The sequence below is a fragment of the Brassica rapa genome, chromosome A07, assembly GCF_000309985.2.
Source record: "Brassica rapa cultivar Chiifu-401-42 chromosome A07, CAAS_Brap_v3.01, whole genome shotgun sequence".
In the NCBI taxonomy this organism is placed as follows: Eukaryota; Viridiplantae; Streptophyta; class Magnoliopsida; order Brassicales; family Brassicaceae; genus Brassica; species Brassica rapa.
The window spans coordinates 11440174-11461528 of record NC_024801.2 but is presented as its reverse complement, the minus strand read 5'-3'; the positions used below and the strand labels follow the sequence as shown (position 1 = coordinate 11461528).

Below are 21355 nucleotides of genomic sequence, written 5' to 3'. Positions count from 1 at the left end.
CCACCAACTTGAGAACAAAGGTGCGAAAAACTTAACTTGGAAGTTAATCTTTTAAAGTTTAATATCAAATAAATAATTATTATACAATAACCATAATATAAAAAATACAATATATGTCTAGATTATAAATATTTTGATACAAAACTTATATTAATATAATTATTCATTTATAAAATGAAAATATTTTATAAACAATAAAATAAAAAATAAAAAAATTTCGCAGCGTAGCGCGGATAATTACCTAGTACATTATAATGAGTGAATGCAACTCCAACTGATATTCATAACATAAGAATTTCACAAAATTATACTCCGACACGATTTAGTTAATTCAGTTCGAAAGCCGCCTTTATTGGATGATCAAAACGCAACACGATGCAAACATACAGGTGGGATCAGGTCTGGATCGTTCAAGATACGATAAGATGATTAGTGACAAGAGGAGTCCAACCCTCTTAAAAAAGTGTGCAGCCAACTCCACACCATATAAACGTTATGGAGTCCCAGCTGCAGATGAGTTATTGTGAAAAGAAGTTCTCAACACCATCGTCGAAAGAATGGCACATTAATGTGGATAATATAAGCTCACACATCGGGAATTTGACTAGGATATGAGTAATATATAAAGGTTTAAGGTCAATTTAATTATAAGTAATTGGTTTTAAATTGGAAACCGACGATAAACCTGAATTTAAGAGTCCGAACACACCATGCCCAACTGAATTAAAATCGATCAAGCCAATCAAAAGAGGCCCGATTGATCCTAAAACCGACCTTGACCCGAATTGTCCGGAGTTCGGACTGAACTAAATCTTAGTCTGGGATATTGTCGAGATTAATGGTTATAAGAACCATCATCTCGAGAGAGGGTGTGGAGAGCATAAGCTCCCACATCAAGAGTTTGTCTAGGCCATGAGTAATATGTGGAGAGTATAAGCTCCCACATCAAGAGTTTGTCTAGGCCATGAGTAATATATAAATGTTTAGGGTCAATCCAATTGTTTTTAAGTTGAAACCCATGAAAAGCCTGAATTTAACATTTAATGTAACAGTGAATAACTTGATGTTTGATATGCGTCAATAGATGTTTTTTTTTTGCAAATGTATATGGTATGTATGTATAAGAAGGAAATGAATAACTATGCATGTATTATTAATTCACACGGTTAAATATATATATATATATAGGAAAAAGTACAACACATATTTTGTATATTCTCTTATCCTAATCAAAATATATAGTTCTTATATTAGATTAGATCCTTATTACAATACATGTGCTAACCCAGCTCCTCTACGCCTCCGACTCCACATTCTAAAAGGATCATAAGATTGTTGTCAGCTTTGTCGTCTTCAGCAAGATTTGAGAAACCTCAGTATTGGAAGATTCCATCACATAGACAGCTATGGATGAACATTACAAATACGCTTGCCGACCAAAGCCCAAGCCCGTTATAAGTATCAAAATATTTATTATTGTTAAGCTTTGCAAAATAAACCACTCATCATAGTGGAAATCAACTGAACAGTCGATTTGTTATAGACACTAGATCCTTTCTCCGCGCTACGCGCGGATAATATATTTAAATTTGTTATATTTATCATTTTTAACTTAACTTAACTAATTTTAAAATTTGTTTTTTAAAATATATTTTAGTTTGAATTAAGTATTTCTATTATATGTAACACAATTAACTAATAAAATATGAAAAAAATCTAAAATAATATAATTATGTATAGAACATAAATTCTCTTATTTTAAAAGATTGGGATATCATCTCGAATAAATTCACGAAAATAAAAAGTACTCTAATAAATTACTTAAAATATAAAACCCTCTTTTCAAAAAAAGAGTACGTAATCATATTTTTTTACGTATAGTAGTTGAAAACTGAAAATTGAAATTATATGTTTTAAGTTTTATATAGCTTTCAAATTATATGTTATAAAAAATCGAAATCCTTTCAAATTTAAAATAAAAATAGTTTCAATTTAAAAAATATAAAGAAACAAATTCAAAATAATTCGAAAAATATTCATGAAAGAGTTAAGATATTTATTTTTTTTATGTTTCAGCAAATTTCCATTTTGGCTTCTAGAAAGAGTTAAGATATTTATTTGTTTGGTGTTGCAGTTTTAATAGTATAGATACATTTCAATAAAACATATATTTTATATTGATTATCTTTCTTAATCAAATGTTTCAAAGAAATTAATTTCAAGCAATGTTAAGTGATCATATAATATCACATTTTCAAGCCACATGGTATATTAAGGAAATCACAAATTTATTCGTGCAACTTCTTTTTGAATAGGTTTTCGCAATTGGTTTGATATTAACCAAGTGATGTAGTTTAAAAAAACAAAGTAGATGCTTCATATAAAAATGACTATATGATTAACGTAGATGCTAATATACTAAGTAATACCTGCATGCATACGTAAATATATTATCCAAGCATTCAAAGGTATCAATCAGCTACTTCTAGCCTTAGCCAAGTATTAAGCAATAAGGAATAAAACAAAGCATAGTCTTTATCAAACACCAAGATTGTTCAAATGACACAAAAGCAAAGTCTGAAGATGAAAAAACAAAGCATAGTCTTTATTAAAACAAAGAAAACAGTAACAGAAACTTATTAGTCACATTTGGCACGCTTGGTCTCTCCCGACTCAATCCCATCAGATATCCTTTTCACATTCCCATCTGCAGCTCCATCCTTTTCATCAACAGGCTCCTCTTCCACGCCTTCATCTATGTCGCCTTCAAGTGCTGGAACTTCTAAAGGGAGAACTTTGGTGACAGTCAAAGTCTGGGTCTTGCCATCCAGGTTGTGTTTTGATACCTTGATAATAAACGTGCGAGACTGTCCAATGGAATCAGTAAGAGACTGTGGCACCGGGACGACATGATCATCTCCGACGTTTTCATTGGCCTAATACATAGCCAATCATGTATAAGAATACATTCTAAACCTAAATGATGGATAGGTATGTAATTACCTCAAAGTAGCTCTCAACCAAATCCGAGGCTTTCATCCCAGTCAACTCACGCCTAGCATCACCGAGAAGCACGAAGCTTGCGTGATCATTGTTGTCATAGACAGAGATCTTCGTGAGATACCTATGACATAAGAACATTATTAATGGATGCTGAAAGTGTATCTGACACAAAAAAAAAATATGAATACAAATCTTACTCTGGAGTGCCGACAATCTCAGTCTTTCCACACTTCTTACACATAAGCGTGGTAGGCCCTTTGGTTGCTTTAGTCTTGCACCCACCACAAGCAATATAATACCATGCCGAATCACGCACAACATCATCAATAGTGGCTGTGCACTCAAACCAAGCTACCTGCGAATTATATCAGAGAAGATCGTAAATAACTAAAGCTAGCGCAACGTATGGACTAAAGAATCAAATATTGTACCTTTGCCTCTTCCTGCATCATGTAAGATAACAGCTCCCCTATAGTAGCCGTCTCGGCTTTGGTGACAATCTCAGCATACACCCTATTGGCAACTTCTGTGTTCGATTCAAACCTGTGTAAATGTTCAGAAACAAAAAAAATTTAAAAGTTAATCGCTCGGTGAATTGGAATAGATGTTCCAAATCAATAAATGAACACATACCAAGCCAGATATTCCCGGGTTGCTTGAACATCCATATCAAAAAACACACGCGATGAGGATAGAGATGACAGAGTTAAGGCACCTGCAATATGACCAATGTTCCATACCAAACAAAAATAAATTTAGCAAATAACCAATGTTCCACACGCCTCCTACTAACATCAATAAACCACAATCAAGTTTAGGTAATACTAACCTCCAAAACGTTTTGGATTCACAGTTGTAACCAGAATAACGGTTGGAGGTTTTCCAAGCGCTTTAAACTTCTCACAGAAGTCTACAGCAACCTTGTCCCATATGTACAGCTTCATGACAGGACCACTGCATCAAACCAAACTCATGTAGTTAGGATTTTTTTTATACAAAAAGAACTCAATATACTAATTTTAATCCATCAAAGAGAAATTAATTTATTTCTAATCTCGAGATCATATCTATAAAATATTATTTATATTTTTTTGTATAATTATTATTTATAGTGTTCCTAAATATCTATCAATGCGTTCTACAACTCGTGATATCGATAACTAAAAAGAGAACTCACTCATGCGTCTGGACATGGACCAAAATTCTCCTGGAAGAAGCTATCTCGACTTCATCAAGCACAAGACTATCACTCAAGGTCTGCTCATTCACCAGTTTCATGTGACCGACATAATCTGCCATAAGATAAATCAATACTTATTATTGTATATCATACTAACAAACCTAAACCTACACGACTAAAGGACCCCGTATTCCAAACCAATCAAGTGATAAACAAAAGATTTCGAGAGAAGATTACCATAAAGATCTCCCTTGAGGTCACAGGCCGCTTCAAACTCCTCATAACCATAGAAACGAAACCGGTCTTCAGGAAACGGAATCGGACTGTTCTCGAGAGGTGAGAGCACAGAGTTCCATGAGAAAGCAATCGTCACTAATGGTTCAGCAACTCGGTATACAGTCTTGCTTTTAGATCCATAAAAGTTATTAAGCCTGTAGACGGAACCAGCGAACATATGTGGCAAATAGGTCTCGATCCTGTTGGGTGGGATGAACCCCTGGATCACAGTACCCTGTTGATAACAAAAAACAAAGCGACGAATGTTATTATTTGATCGGAAAAGCAAAACCAATACGAAATCATAAACGTTGGAATAGACCTGTCCGTCGATCAGAATCATTTCGAGACCGAACAGGACCTTCGTGAGTGCGTTCCGAGCCTCCCAAAAATGTATCAGACGAAACCTTAGCTCGCCTTCTTGTGGTCCGTACTTGACATCTCTGAAGAACAGTACTTCGGCGGAGGAGGAGACGACGGATCTGCCGTTGAGTATCTTGGACTTTGGATCGCCGGAGACAGCGATAGCGGGAGAGACTCCGTGTTGACGGGTTCCTTTGACCGGCTCGGCGGAGGAGGCAACGGCTTTGCCGCTTGATTTCTTGGACTTGGAATCGCCGGAGATAGCTGTAGCGAGAGGGTCTCCGGGATGACCGGCTCGGTTGGCCGTATCGGTAGAGGAGATAACGGCTCTGCCGACTGGTTTCTTAGATTTTGAAACGCCAGAAGCAGATCTGGCGAGAAAGACTCCGGTTTGACCGACTCGTTTGACAGGCTCGGCGGAGGAGACAACGTCTTTTCCGTTTGGTTTCGTCGTGGTAACATCGCCGGAAATAGGTGCTTGACTGTTGGAATTCATGGTTTGAGATATTTGTGTGTGTAACTAATCTGGAGAAGATATGAAGGTTATATAGAGATTGGAAGGAAGATAGGCAAAAGAACACATTAATGAGTTCTCCAGAGGATGATTCACTCATGAATACGGTGCCGATTGATCGATCCATGGAAAAGGAGTAACGGCGAAGTGATGAGTCGTCGAAGAGATGAATCGCCGCAAGGGATCGTAAGTGTAAGTGGTGAGATGAGGCTGATCTTGGACTACGCACGAGAATGAGCTTATTATGAATCAATTAAAATGTGAAGCCCAAGTTCAGATAGCGTCTGTTGGTCGTGGACAAACGAACACACACTATTGGTCAAATATAAGTGCTGACGTGGAGGGGCTCTCCGGTGAGCATATCCTCCTTTTATTATTGTTTTGATTGTCTCAATAAATACTTAGTTTGTTTTTTTTGTTTTTTTAAAACAATAAATAATTAGTTTGCTAAAGCCTGAAAGTATAAATTTCTAATCTTAAGTTGGGCCTTTCTATGCAAAACTTTGAAGTAATCTCATTATAATTTTCTCCTATCAACTAAACATATCTAGGTAATTCATGTCCCCAAATTGTCTGACGCATATGAAAGGTAACCAGAAAACGGCGAGGAATAATGTATTCCCTAACGTTCCTAAAAAATATCATCATTCATAAGGAATAATTTTTTCTTCTCATTCCCTACCATTCTTTTTTTTTTGTAGAAAAATAAAAAACAAAAATATTCCTTGTTAAATTTAAGAATGAATTCCTTTATGTTCCTTTTCTATTCGTTCTTCTTGATTCCAGAATGGTACCAGTCGAACCCTTAGTGTATACCATCTTACTTGTCATTTCACTTGCAGTATTTGTTAAAGTTAATGACGATGTTTAGCCACTCATTCACATAATATCAGACACCAAAAAAAGAGAGATAAACCACATTAATAGATAAACGATACAATGTGTGAAACGTCTCTTGTATATTATTGAGGCTAGTATTAAAGTTGATTTACGCTAAAAATTATGATTTGATGTAATTTATAGTAAAAATTATGGAGTAGAAGCTGTAGATTTATTTAGTGAGTTTGTTGTAGATTTTTGTACTTCGGCGCTGCTGGGCTCTAGCTATACAAACGAGTGGAGTCGAATCCTTGAGTTGATCGTGGGTTTCTTAAAGGATGACACTCCCCTCTTCACATTACGCTATGTCTTTCAAGCTACAATATACACCATATGGTGGGAGAGATATAGAAGATGTCATGGTGAAGTAAGCATGGGGCAAACACAAATCCAACAAAATATTGACAAAACGGTTCGAAACCACATATTGTCTCTGGGGAAGAAGATCGTAGCAGATATGATGGTGCTATGGGTTGTGGTTTAGTTTGAGAAGAAACTAGAGATCAGATGGATACATGCTCTGTTTTCATCACATATGCTCGTTTTTTTAAACCTTTGATAGCTTTCAAAGTCAAAAACAAAAAAGCAGTCATTGTAAAAACAAAAAATTTGGATTGAATAAATTTTCAGATTCATTCAAAAAAAATTGCTGTATTATAAGTTACTATTTTAGTAACATAATTAATAGGTAAAAATTTTGATGTATAAACGGTAGTATGTATTATTTTTGAAATATAAAATTAATATAAATAATTTCAATAAAGAAAATTGTAGAGAGAAATAAAATATATTAACTTGAATATATATATATATATATATATATATAATTTATGGACGTAAATTTTAGTTACCAAACAAAATTAACAATTAAAATATAGAAACAGTTTTGATTAACTAATTTTAGTGATTATTTTTTGAGAAATCTTTGGCTAACTAGTAGATAGCTAATGTTAAATGATTAAATATAGTTTATTAATTAATAAAACTATGTATTGAACTATATGATCATTTTTTTTTTGTAAATTGTTGAATTTGTTAGAAATAAGAAAATGGACGTGGGTAGTTATTAGAAAACCTAAAAAATTCTCTAACTCAACAATTTAATATTTGATTTATTATTTTTACAAAGGTTATAACTTCAAATTGTAACTGAATAATAATATATTACAACTTAAACACAACTTAAAAAATTTAAAACTAATTCATGATTGGTAAATTTTTTGAGTCATTAGTAATATATATTACCAATCAAAGCCTTCTGACGGAAACATACAACGAACTAACAACATGTATATCTGTTAACAACCTAAATACTAAATTTTATTGACCGTGATATAATATTAGCACGAAGACGCATCCACAATATATAGAAGTGTATTCGAAATCAACGATCTCAACTCAAATGCTACACCAAAGTTGGATATTGACGTGGTGAAAAATTGGATCTAGAAAAGAACTCAATGATTGTTCACTATGTTTCATGCACCTAAAATAACATACATCAAAGTAACAAAAAAAGTATCATCATTTCAATTCTTTTTACCTAAAATTCGTTACTTGACAAAAAAGTAAATTAATTAATGAGCAGGAAAAAAACTTTATGTTAACATCTAGAAAAATATGGATTTTTCGGAAAGAAGAATTTGATTTCAAAACTTTATGTTAACAACCTGGTTTACTAAACCAAGTCTGGTTCAAATATTTGTTTCCCTTTCACTAAACGTGGTATACCGTATACATATATATTAATATATACATGTGTATTCATCTCCTTCTACAAAGGGCAGCAGCCCTTTTTGATGCGTGAGTGAGAGAGGAGCCACCACATGTGACACACTTAATGAAATCCTTGATGGTTTAATCCCTTTTATTGATCTTGAGGGTCGATTTTGGGTTGATATTCTGATGGCTACTAGCACAATCAGGATGGTTTTGATGATCAAATTGGTTACTAACACAATTAAATTGATGAGGGATGGAATAGGGTTGGATGGACTGCAGTGTGGATATATGACTGATCAACATTTGTGTAGATTTGTCTTTGATCGTGAGAGGCGTTCCCACAAACAATGATAAAAAACGATAGTTGCTTGCAGAGATTTCCCTCCTAAGTAGTCAATGTTCAAAGACAAACAAGGGATTTACAGAGACAAAAGAGATTTGTTTGACAAAAGTGAATGAATAATTCAGAAACAATACATGAGTTTATGTAGAAGAAAAGAACACAGTTTTCCTAATGACTTGTAGAAAACAAAAAACGAAAGAGATAAATCCTAGGTGGTCTTGGAGACTGAATAGTTGAATAAATTGGCTGGCACTTTCACTTGATTTTTGAATTGTTTTGATCCTGGTTCAGGTAAACAGACACTAAATAGCTTCCTTCAGTCTCTTGGTTTGTGATCTTGTGATTGGACCTCTAGACAAGGAGAATGGATCTTTGTTTCCTTTTTGACTGAGAAAGACAACTCTGATCTATCATCAGGTTTGGGCCGAATTTCTTCCTTTCTAGCTCGGTCCATAACAACCTCAATGTAGCTTAGCTCATTCAGCTCATTGTGCTCCAAATTAGTGTCACTTAGCTCATCTAGTTCGTTTAGGCATCCTGCTCCAAGTCACCTGCTGGTTCAGTCACGGTTACATCACCACATGTGACACATCACCACCACCAGTCACCGCCATGAGCCACAAGTCACCGGCGATCCATGTAGTCATCAAAGGAGTCATCGTAATCCACCATTTATCCCAGCCGATTCAACAGCTGCATGTATATATTCACCATCGTTCACGTATCTTCACCACCAACCACCACCGTCGACCACCGATTTGTGCCGCCCTGATCTGAGAGTCACTTAAATTGCACCTTGAGTTGCAGATGTGTTCTCAGGAGGCCATCGACGTAGTCTCGTTGCAACTTGGAATTAGGTATCAGACCCAAACAGTGGAGAACGTGGCAAGCCGAGATTAGGAGTGAATGTAAAACGGGAGGCATTGCGTCTCAACACCACCAGCACTGCACCGATCAGCACCATTATGAACCAGTAACCGGAGACACAGTTCACGTCGACGGAGTCCAAGATCCAGGACCGAAATTCTAAGCCGTGAGGTTAGGTACCATTTTCTGTGTTCTTGTGTTGCAAGCAAGATATTTAAGTATGCGTTAAACATGTCATGCTTAGGAAGGAATAATAATAACACATGTTTATATAGTATACAAGACAAAGGAAAATACTTAGTTTTATGCAAATTATACTTTTTCTCTTGGTGTTAAAAAAAAAATATATATTTTTCTCTTTAATTTTGTAAACTGGGAAGAGTTTGGACTACGCCCTAATATATATATACATGATTTTAAGGTTTCAAAAATATAATCCGAGATTTTTTAAAAATTTTGCAAGATATATGTGGTTACAATTATACTATAATTCTACATATTACTAAACATGTTTAGTATTCCCTCTGTTACTAAATATAAGATTTTTAGGTAAAACACACTTATTAAGAAAGTTACTTTTTTTCTAAAAAGTATCATTAAATTTTTAAATTAAAACTATTCAACCAATTACAAAATAAAACTATTAAATTTGATTGGTTACACAGTTTTTGATAAACTTAAAGCTACCTAGACATATGAGAACATCCTACATATGGAACATAAAAACTATTCTAAACATCATATATTTAGGAACAGAGGGAGTATCATTTTATAATTGGATTGGTCACTTAAAAAGAAAAGGATATTTAATTATATAACTAAATTATATATTAAATAGTAATATGAGATCTTAAAAATTCATTTGAGTTTTTTTTAGCGCTGTAGTAAGAGAATTTCTTCTGACAATGTAACTACAGGATTACAGTTTGATTATTGTTGTAAATGTAGATTCAATTGAATTTATATATTTTGTGTTTTTGTTTTTGTTCATGCATTAAGATGGTGTTAATGAATAATTCCTCCATTTCAAAATGATACATATTTTAGGTTTTTCACACAGATTAATAAAACATATTTAATTTCAATATTAAATACATAATTTCTATCATTATCTATTTCCTATAATTTTAAACCAATAAAAATTCAGAAAATGCAATTAATTTTCTTAAAGTTTACAATTAATCATTATTAATTGATAAAAAGTGCATTGGAAATACAAAAATATAACATTCTGAAACAGAAAAAAATTCTAGAATATGTATCTTTTCGAAAGGATGGAGTATTATAATTTAGTAGAGTTGAATGTATTTTAAATTTATAATCAAATCTGGTGTTATTGGATTAAATTCTTATTAGATGGAATATGAAATACATTGAAGAGGTGTTGAGTAGATCAGTTTATTTTAGTGTAATTGTAATGGCAAGTATTTTAATAGATTTAGTTAAATCATCTAATACATGATAGATAAATTATTATATATTTTAATAAATTTCTTCGTATTATCAATTCAATAAGAAAATGAAATTCAGTTAAAATATTTTTAGTAAAACAATTCATTGCATATTTTTTTACCAATCCATTCTTTTTGTAGAATTTGCTTTGAAAAAATCAAGTAGTATATAACTTTCAATGTTCAGCTTGAATCTTAAAATTTTAATTTTAATTATTTTCTGACTCAATTTTGGTTATTTATCTTATTTTAGGATAAATTTGACCAATTTTAGATTAAAAAGAACTGAAAAAATAAATAGAAATATACCCAATTTTTAAGATATTTTAGGTATAAACTATTTAAAACCGATCTGACCTGATCCATAATCAGTTGAACCGACTCAACACGAAATATAAATTTATGGGTATCTATATGGGTCCAAACTTCTCTCTGAAAGACATGGACCCAATAAAAACCGATTCAAACTCATCCCGGAAATCTTAATGCTCATGTCTAAATGTTACAATGAAAAAATGAATAATATAGTTTATAAAAAGACAAAAAATAGTGAAGTTATATATTTTAAATACTGGAAATATGAAAAAAATGTATTTGTTTTAGTCTTCTACAGATAAAAGTATATTAAATCCAGAAAAATCTCTCATAACTGGAATCTAATAAAATCCAATATACATTGATAATATGAGATTTTATTGTAACACTGGATTTGACTCTAAACTTAAATAAAAAAGACTCTAAATTTAATATACACTAGATTTTGACCCGTGCAACCGTACGGGTGTTTGTTTTCACTTTTCTATACATAAATTATTGTTTTCGAATATAAGTGGTATATATTTTTAATGTTAATCATATACTTAAATATTTATATAACTATTTCAAATACAATAATTTTATAATTTACATGTTATAATTAATTAATTGTTTAAACCCGTATGTATTTACCACTTCTTATTATATATTTATCTTATTATATTTGCATTTAGTTATTAAACAAATTAATATATTCATGAAAAAATATATTTAAAAATTATTTTGTATTTAATTTATGTTAAATTCTGACCCGTCTTTCAAAACTGGATTTTTTTTTCCAATATTTTTATTCTTATTCATTTTAGATAATTTATTATTGTATATATAAAAGTCTAAGATATGTTAATTTTTAGACATGTATTATATAGTTTGTTAATTTTAAGCTGTTCTATCATCATATTATATTTTAAATAAATAGTTTATATTTATGAAAATAAAATTTATAAATTTATCAATTGAATATAATTTTATCATATTTATTTTAGTATAATAATTATATTTTAACATGATCATGACTATAAAGTAGATAAAATAGGATATAATTTATTTATTTTCATTTTTAAACGATAACTTAAAATACATTAAGTTATTGTTTAAATAATTTTACACAGATTTATTAGAATTTTTAAAATATAATATATAAATATATATTATATTTAAAATGAAAATATATTATGATTAAAGTAGTTACAATGATTTTTTATTATTAACTTTAAAGAAATACATGTTAATTTTTATACATGTATTATATAGTTTGATAATGTTAACCCATCTTACCAACATATTAGATTTTATTTTTGAACATAAATAATTTGTAATTACGAAAATAAAATATATAAATATATAAATTTAATACAATTTTATTATATTTAGCTCAATATAATAATTTTATTTTAATATGATTGATTATGATTATATAATAAATAAAATATTATAGATTTTTTATTTTTAGTTTTATATAACTGAATATATTAATGTATAATAATATTTTAAACTAATTTTGAAATTAGCAAAAATATTTAAATATAATTTCGAAAATAAAGATCTTGTAAAAATCTTTTTAAACAGATTTGTTAGAATTTTAAAATAAATATATTTATATTTAAAATGAAAAGATATCAAAAGATATTATGATTAATATATTTTAAAAATTATATTTATTATTAGTCTGAACTAAAATGTAATATGAATTTCTATGAATAGATCCATTAGGTCCATTTTTTAAAATAAATCACACATGAATCAAGGTTGTAACTTCTGTTTTAATATATAAGATGAATTTCCATTAAATTATAACACCTCCTAAAACTTTATGTTATTCGAAGTCTATTGTATTTTATTAGATTCTGATATTAATATATTTTAATGTATTCTTATATCTATAACAAAAGTAAAATAAATAAAAAGGTTTTCAGATGGATTTGAAAATAATCAAGATATATATTTCCTTTTCTTTTTTTCATGAATTACATTACATCATCATAAGTTTTTATTCCAATATCTATGTATGTGCATTCAAGTTTTCGGGGTTAGTGTTTATCGGATTTGTCTTGTATGTAGATAAGTTTTATATTTATATAAATACCCATAGAGTTTTAATTCGGTTTCGAGTCGGTTCTACTCAACTCTGGATTGGTTCTAAATGTATTATACTTATAAATTCCCAAAAAATGATTATCATTCGGTTCAGTTGATTGATTCTTCCTAATCTAAAATCTGTCATATTTATCCAAAATTATACATAACCAAAATTAAAAGACAATAACTTAAGTAAACATTTTAAACTTCAAACTGAAAATTTAAAGCTACATACTACTTGAAAATATCAAAAATATTCGACAAAAAGAAAGGTTAGTCAAAATCTTTAAAAAGAAAGTTTATCAAAAACATTTAATAACAAATTAATGTTGAGTTAGTTTTTATTTTATCATTAAAATAACTTCATTATAATACATACTAATTAATCCACAATGTATTAGAAAATCCAACTAAATTTATTAAAATAGTTCCAGTTATAATAACACTAGTTTACATTGAACTATTCTAACTAATAAGTACCTCTAACTTTCAAGGTTTTATAATACGTAAATAAAACGATCCCCAAAACATTATTTAGGAATTAATTTTCTAAACTTTGTTTGTGTGTCATCACCACATTTATTTTGAAAGAAAAATGATGAAATGGATTATCTCCCTCTTACTATGACATATACAAATTTAATGTTAAAACTTTTAATATTTGTTAAAAATCTTAAAATAAGATATTACAGAATCTGGCTACATTTTGTAAATTATATTTATAATTATATTAATATTCTAAAAAATATAAGTGTAAATATATTTTTTATTAAAATGAACTTATGATAAAATAAGTAAGTAATTTTGTATAGTTAATTTGTTTGTCGATGTATAATTATATATTTTCATCAAAATTCATTATAAAAGTTTATAACAAATAAATTATGACAATTTTAATTAATATTTTATGAACAGTTAAGTTATAGATGATTAATTGAATTTTTAATCTATTAAATTTATTGGATTTAAATATTATACAATAATTGTTGTGTGATATTATTTTTATGAGATAAATAAAATAAATACATTTTATTGATGAGGTAAAATTTAAACAAAATATATACTCAGAATTACTGTTTAAAATATATAAATATAAGATAAACAAAATTGTTACTTTTAGCATAATTTTACTTAACTTTTGTTTTTGAAACACAGTTAACTTATGTAAACAAAAAAATAAAGTAAATATTGTTAAGTCAAATGGAAAATAAATAATAAATAAATATTCATGATTTTATTTTTATTTTTATTTTTAATTAATAAAGTAAATTTATATATATATAGTTATTTTGAAAGGTTTAGTTTTGTGTATGGCGCAGAAAACTACTAGTAAACAATACAAAAATAAAGGCTTAAAAAAAATATTTGAGAGATTGATACGAAATACCAAAAACTCACACCTGGCTGGATTCAGAATTGGTAGCAATTTTCAATAAGCCACCAGTTCATGGTCAATAACAGCTGAAGCGGTTAACGACGAAGAGGAAATTGCAACAAATCTCTCCAGAAAAAAAAAATTGGTGAATCCTAAAGGAAAGATAATGGCGGAACCAATACTTTCATAAAAGAGGAAATTATCTGAACCTCTCTCAAACTACACAAAAACTTCAACAATTGCCTAACTAAATACTATTGAATTCACATCTTGTGAATTTTGCTTATGGAGTATAAAAGTCAAATGAAAAATATTTAATTAATCTGGAGCTAAACACAAATAAGTTTTTCATAAATAATAGATTGGGAACAAACACATTTTATCAAACAAATATGGATATGAATATGATACTCTTTTCTTTTTATCCCTTGTATATCATCTCAAAGGGAATCTATATCAACGTCCATCACATCACCATAAGAAATCGTTCGAGCTCATGTGATCAGCAGGTGGCGACGAGGAGGTGGCTTGCTGATGCTGATCAAGATTGACAGTGAGATCCATAAGATCATTTGGGTAGGGATAGTGCTCGTTTAGATTTCCGAGGAGCATTGCAATGGAATCGTCTTCATCATTTGGTATGTAATCAAACATTATATCTTCATAGAAGTTCATCTCGATAACTTCCATCGACTCATCCTCTCTTCCATCATTTTGTTTGTGTGGGTGCTTTCTGATGGAGAAGTACTGTAATGAAGCCAAACAAATATACACATATATAAGATGTTTTAGCAGTTGATCATTTTGGGTTGTTCAAAAAAAAAAAAAAGCAGTTGATCATTTTGGTCAATTAGGAGAAATAAATGTTAGAAAATTATTTAATAACCAAACCAAATATAAGCATGAAAAAACTCTAATAAGTTCTTTTACCAAAAAAAAAAAAAACTCTAATAAGTTCTATGTTGTTGACCAAAACATTATTCAATTAAATTTCAACAAGTCATGTATAGGACTTTAACTATATACTTTCAGTATTGATTTTTACATATGTAAATTTTTTTTTAGCATTAATATTAAATTAATTTTGATAAAAATATTCTGTGAAGATAAACAGAAATATTAAGACTACTAACTTTTCTTTTTTTTAGTTCAAACCATACTAGTCAAAATTGACTTCAATATCATTTTTATATATTTATATATATACATAAAATAATAACTCAAATAGAAAACCAAATTCTGAAAAACTGTTCGGTTGGTACAATGCATGTATTCAAAACCAAATAAATCGGCTGCTCAAAATAACTATTTTTTGGAAAGGATAAAACATCACCAAATACTTGACTACTATTTCAAAGATGTAATAATTAGATAGTAGAATGTTATATTTATGATCAAATATAGCAGAAACATCAATTAAAATCTTCATTTAAAAATCATAAAAATGCAATTAATTTTTTTTGTCTGGATGCTGAACAAACTAAATTCAATGACACACTTTCAAATTTCCAATTTTGGACTACTAATCAATCATTATTTAACATTTTGTCTTTTCCAAAATAAAATAAGAAAAGAGAGTTAATAAGAGAGCTCACGAGATTCTTGCTTTCGTCCTCGTAGATTGTTAGATAGTCTCCCATCAATACTCCATTTTTCTTCACAAATTCTCCTTTAATTTTCAACATAAAAGAATTAAAAAAAAAACTATACTTGTTGAAAGAACAAAGTAGTTCCTTAATTACCTGTGTTTTCGAGGACATACATTCTGCTCTTGTTATTGGACCAGTACCTGCGTTTCACATTAATGCAAGCCTTATAAGTTCTCTCGTTCCAAAAATATTAAATTGAAACCGATATAACAAATTCCAAGCTATAAAACATACCACTAACAAAAAATCACTAAAGAACTTATAAGGTTTGTTAAACTATTGGTAGATTAAAAAATGGAACATAAAAATGTTTTCTATCAATATATATATAAGAGAAAGGAAACGAGACTTCACTTGTATTTGAAAGACCAAGACTGCACAGAGTCAACATCTCTCATCTCTAATACCATTCCTTCTTTCTCAGATAGCTCCGGAAGATTTCCTTCTGCTTCTCTCTGCGCTCCAAACCCATGATTTACTTAGTTACTTTTTAATAAACTAATTATTTTTTGGGTGCAAATAAACTAATTATTTTCTTACTAAGATAGATAAAGGGGATGATTTGATATGATTTTTCTATAATAAAACTAGTAAACTACCCCAATTAATCCATAATGGCTTTTTGTTTGTTTTCTACTTTTCCTTAATGATTTCGAGGAATGCCATTTAAGAGGCAATTAATTAGGAAAGGAATATATATATATATATATATATATATATATATATATATATATATATATATATATATATATATATATATATATACGACTTTTTTTCAACCCCGTTTCAAAATAAAGTCATTTTAACCACTTTATTAACCATTTTAGCTAACTACAACTAGAAAATCGTTTACTTCTCGTGTTTTTTATTCATTGGTTAGTAAGTTTTTACACGGAATATTAGATTGAAGGAGCTATGATCAATCTATTTCGATTTTTTTCATACTGTATTTCATTTTTGGTGCTCATTCCAAAACTTTGACTTTTAGTCCTTCAAATTTAAAATATAGATAAACCAAATTTAAACTAGATTTTTAATCACCATATTCTTGCTAAACTAAAAAAAATACTATAGTACTGTATAACATAAAAGCTCACACCAAAAGGAATGAACGAAAATACTCCGTATTGATTAAACAATTATATATTTCACATTTTGTTTTCATGTTTAATTTTCCTCTGGTTTATCAAAAAAAAAATCCCTCTTGTTTTCCATGTGTTTTAGAGACTAAACTTCTCATTGGTTAAACAACGATGGTTTGAATGGAGGAAAATGTGTGAAATTGCATAATGAGAGAATATGTGGTCGCAGTGATAATATCTTTTTAAATGGTAATAGCCAAATCAGAAATTATATTACTTTTAAAAAACTTTCTCATGAAATTGAGGTTTTAAAATTCGTAGTTACGTAATTGATAATCTTTCATCAATCCATCCCCAACATATTTAGTGTTTTTACCTCTACAAAATTGTTTTAACATTAGTTATACCATAAAGAATACGAGAAATGTAAGAATTTACACACCTTTGGTAGAACAATCCTCCCAAGTGACCCAACATCGCTGTTCTTCAAGTGCTTCACCAACAAAACCCTAAGTTTCTACGTACAGTCAACAAAAAATTCAAAAACATTATCATGTTATGAATGTAGAATCGCATATATTCCATTATTTTGGGCCAAAGAAATACATACCTTGTTATCGAATGAGGAGAATCGATAAAAATCTTTTCTAGCAGCAATCTCGGCATTATTTTTCATGGTAAGAGCCACTTGTCTCCTTGAATCAACCAACTCATTCGAACTAGAATTAGGGTTAGAGTTGTTTCTTGATCTTAGCATCGCCTTCTTCCTGTTGATCCTAGCCATCTTAGTGGAGTGTGGATCAAGAAATCCACCTCGTTCCTGCCTCACACCGGGCTTACAAACCAAATAGCCGAATTCACCTCCGGTTTGTACAACCGGGATCTGAGGAAAAGCATCCGATGAGTGAAGAGGCTGATGATTCATGGTCCCCGTCTGATCAAGTGCCGGACATGCAACGTACGAGTAAGGCGGCAACAAGTGCTGAGGCTGCGCCATGGAGAAGTGCGAGCGATTCTTGTTAAGATCCATGGAGAGTTCTTGGACAGAGTTTGCGTTAGAAGAGGAAAAGGGCAAGAAGTTATCCATATTTCCCGGGGAGAGAAAGAGAGTTATGAAGGGAGGTTCGTTGGGGAGATTGAAAAAGAAAAGAGAGGGAGATCGAGTGAGGAAGAGACAGATGTTAGAAAAACACAAAAGAAAACGAGTCAAAATGTTGCAGATGGTTCGATGCTGCACCTTATAGGGATACCCATCTCACCACTCACACAAGGAGAGAGAGAGGTGTATATATGAATGCTAATAGATACATACATACATATATATGTATATGTGGCCTTAAATTGGTGTTTGAATGTATATAATGATTTTTATGGCACAGAAGACCACGAGAAGGTTATTGGCTGTATTTTATGAGAGAGAAGGCTATATATTTACTTTTTTGGACTTTATTAACTTTCCTTAAATTGCTATTAGGATTCTAGTGACTACAATCCAACTAATATGCAGTTGGAAACAATGGGAATTCAAACACTGAAACTGATTTTTTTATGTTTTACAAATGGTATAATAACTAGCATATCAAATTTTGGGGAAACTCAATTAGTTGGCATTGATACTTTTTTTTGTTTTTTTTTGTAAATACTCAATTAACAGTTGGCCACTAATATTCTTTTAATATCTACATTGTTTAAAACGCTCACTTACAAATTTTACGCATTCAAACATGAAAAATACAAGTCAATTTAGTTTTAGAAAAGATATGATATTAACATAATAAACTTTGTGAAAGTTTAATTAGTCACTAACTATTTTTTAGAAACTCAACTACTGACCATTACTAATTGTACTTATTTTTAATTGCTTTTCACATATCTTTGAAAGGGATTTTTTTAAAAACAAAACAGTTTAAAACTACAATTTAAATTTGAATTCAAAAACGACAAATAAATTAATTTTAGAAATTATATGATATTTATCATTTTCAAATTTTGAAAATCACAATTTATCGTTACTTTTATTTTATATAAACTCAATTAAAGTATTAATATTTGTATATTTCACATATCTCTGGAAAGAAGTTTATTAAAACCAAACAATGAATATTATAATGTAAAGAATTATTTGAAGTCAAACACAGAAAAAAAACTAATTTAACTTTAGGAAGAAATGATATTCAGCACATTAAATTTTATGAAATATCAGTTCATCATTACTTATATTTTTGAAGCACAATTAATAATTATTAATATTTACATGTTTACATATATTGAAAGGTCTACCAATACTAGAATAATTCAAAATCATAGTTTAAATATTATTTGAACTCAAACATTAAAAATAATTCAATTTATTATGGCAAACGATATGATATTTAAGATATTAAACTTTATAAAACTCAATTTGTCGTTATTTATATTTTGTAGAAACTCAGTTAATGACCATTAACCTTTTAATTTTTACATTTCTTTAAAAATATATTTACTAAAAATCAAAACAATTTTTAAAGAATATTTTTTTAAAAAAATTTCTTTTTTAATCTTTTTTTAGAGAGATATGATATTTTGCGTTTTCAATTTTGTGAAAAAAACAGTATATCGTTAGTTGTATTTTGAAGAAATTAAATTAGATGACCAAAAAAAAAAGAAACTCAATTAGTGACCATTATTATTTGGATTTTTGAGTGTATTATGGTCTCGTAGAATTTTCTTTCTCATACGTAAAAAAGTGATTGTCTCAGTTAGTTCCATGTAGGCTTTTCGCCATTTGTGTAATCATATTTTCTTCATAAAGTGAATTGATTGATAATAGGAATATATAGGAGCTGAGAGAAAACTAGAACTTTTAGTGGAGATGAAAAAACTGAAGCGATTTACAATTTATGAGAGATAAAAATAAGATTACAACTGAAGAGACGAAGAAACTGTTCAATTTGATAGCAGAACAGAAGAGAAGACACTAAAAATTAAGATGTTGTGGCTAGCGTGGATAACCTCATAGCTCTAGCTCAATCCCTTTTATATACTGGAATTGAGAAATTGGTAGAGAGACTGACAATAAAGATCTTAAAGAGTCTAAGGAATTATTTTAAACGCTAAATTTATGTTTGTGTGTTTACAAACAACTGAAATGGTAGATTCATAACTCTTGTGCACTTCAGGTCATGTTCGCTTAAACCCCGAATTATGAAATGTGTGTTACTTGTAGTTGTAGTAGTGAAAATTTTAAAGTGCATCATTTCACTGAAAAATCAGTCTCTCACCTTGCGGTGAAGAGATTCATAACTTTTAAGCTATTAATCATAAATCATAAAACACATGAAATCATACACATCAACATGTAATTTAATTATTAATCTATAAAAAAAAATTCTCCTTATTTCTTTCAATAAAAGTTACAGAATCTTAGAAGCCGACACTAAAACCTAAGAGAAACATATATAACAATTATGTAATATATGTAAGCAATAATTTACAAATTAGTGTGTTGTCTATTTAAGTGAGGCCCTTAATTTTGATTTAAAATTAGGGCATGAGGCTTTTTCCTATTTTTATAAAGATAAGCATGACATCTTGTATCTTTTTCGAGAAGTTCAGGATTCACAATTCTATTTTTAGCTGTCCCGGTTTCCCCACTCCGACCTCTGCAGTCCCACCATTCTACATGCAGCTACACACAGGGGCGGATGCAGCATCATAATTAGATGGGGGCACATGATGACATTTTTTCAGTATGTATAGTTCTAGAATTGCAGGGCATTTCTTAAGCTAGTACTAATTATTAAAAGAAAAATAAAAATTAGATAGGGGCACGTGCCCCCGTACGTTACCATCTGCGTCCGCCACTGGCTACACATCAAACCCTTTGAGTCTAGAAAAGCCACATTGAGGCTCTTTGTTGTCTCAGAAATGACATTCTTTGTCTTTTTGACGAGTTATCTAAAATTGAAATCACGACTCTACATTTAGCTGTCCCGGATTTCTCCTTGAGAATCCGCATCTTTCTTTGTTGCATTAAACTGTCGAGCCCATAACTGTCACAATGAGTCGTCTTGATTTGGATATAATGTCACTTGTTTTTTAAGATGATTACTCTAGAACCAGAGTTTATGGTCCAACTCTCTTTCACCAAGGAATTTTTATGAAGGACTAACCAATATATCTTTCTTTAGCGATCCTAGCATCGTCATAGACAGTCGCCAATCACTCTCAAACTCATCAGTTGGGTCTTTCAACGTCGGTCTTGTATTCGACTTGATT

General features: G+C 30.0%; 3 protein-coding genes across 5 annotated transcripts; all 3 read right to left on the bottom strand.

Moving 5' to 3' along the window:
- Positions 1-2467: 2467 nt before the first annotated feature.
- Positions 2468-11508, bottom strand: LOC117126783. 3 transcript variants are annotated; one of them, XM_033275890.1, is made up of 3 exons: positions 3435-11508; positions 3201-3358; positions 2468-3124 (listed from the first exon to the last, which is right to left on the bottom strand). In XM_033275890.1, exon 1 carries the CDS (start codon positions 5316-5318, stop codon positions 4359-4361), a length of 960 nt encoding a protein of 319 aa, XP_033131781.1. In that variant the 5' UTR covers positions 5319-11508; the 3' UTR covers positions 2468-3124; positions 3201-3358; positions 3435-4358. The 3 variants fall into 3 exon arrangements, with proteins under 3 accessions (XP_033131781.1, XP_033131779.1, XP_033131780.1); XM_033275888.1 differs by having other exon boundaries at positions 3201-11508; XM_033275889.1 differs by having other exon boundaries at positions 2468-3358.
- LOC108869042 lies at positions 2640-4302 on the bottom strand. Its single transcript, XM_033275963.1, has 7 exons — positions 4181-4302; positions 3833-3957; positions 3637-3718; positions 3435-3546; positions 3201-3358; positions 3004-3124; positions 2640-2936 (listed from the first exon to the last, which is right to left on the bottom strand). The coding sequence occupies exons 1-7, from the start codon at positions 4300-4302 to the stop codon at positions 2640-2642; spliced, it is 1017 nt and encodes a 338-aa protein (XP_033131854.1).
- A 3156-nt stretch (positions 11509-14664) lies between the features above and the next one.
- On the bottom strand, positions 14665-18248 carry LOC103829019 (B3 domain-containing transcription factor LEC2-like). Its single transcript, XM_009104672.3, has 6 exons — positions 17709-18248; positions 17541-17615; positions 16371-16471; positions 16110-16156; positions 15963-16036; positions 14665-15114 (listed from the first exon to the last, which is right to left on the bottom strand). Exons 1-6 carry the CDS (start codon positions 18183-18185, stop codon positions 14839-14841), a joined length of 1050 nt encoding a protein of 349 aa, XP_009102920.1. The 5' UTR covers positions 18186-18248; the 3' UTR covers positions 14665-14838.
- Between the last annotated feature and the right edge of the window lie 3107 nt (positions 18249-21355).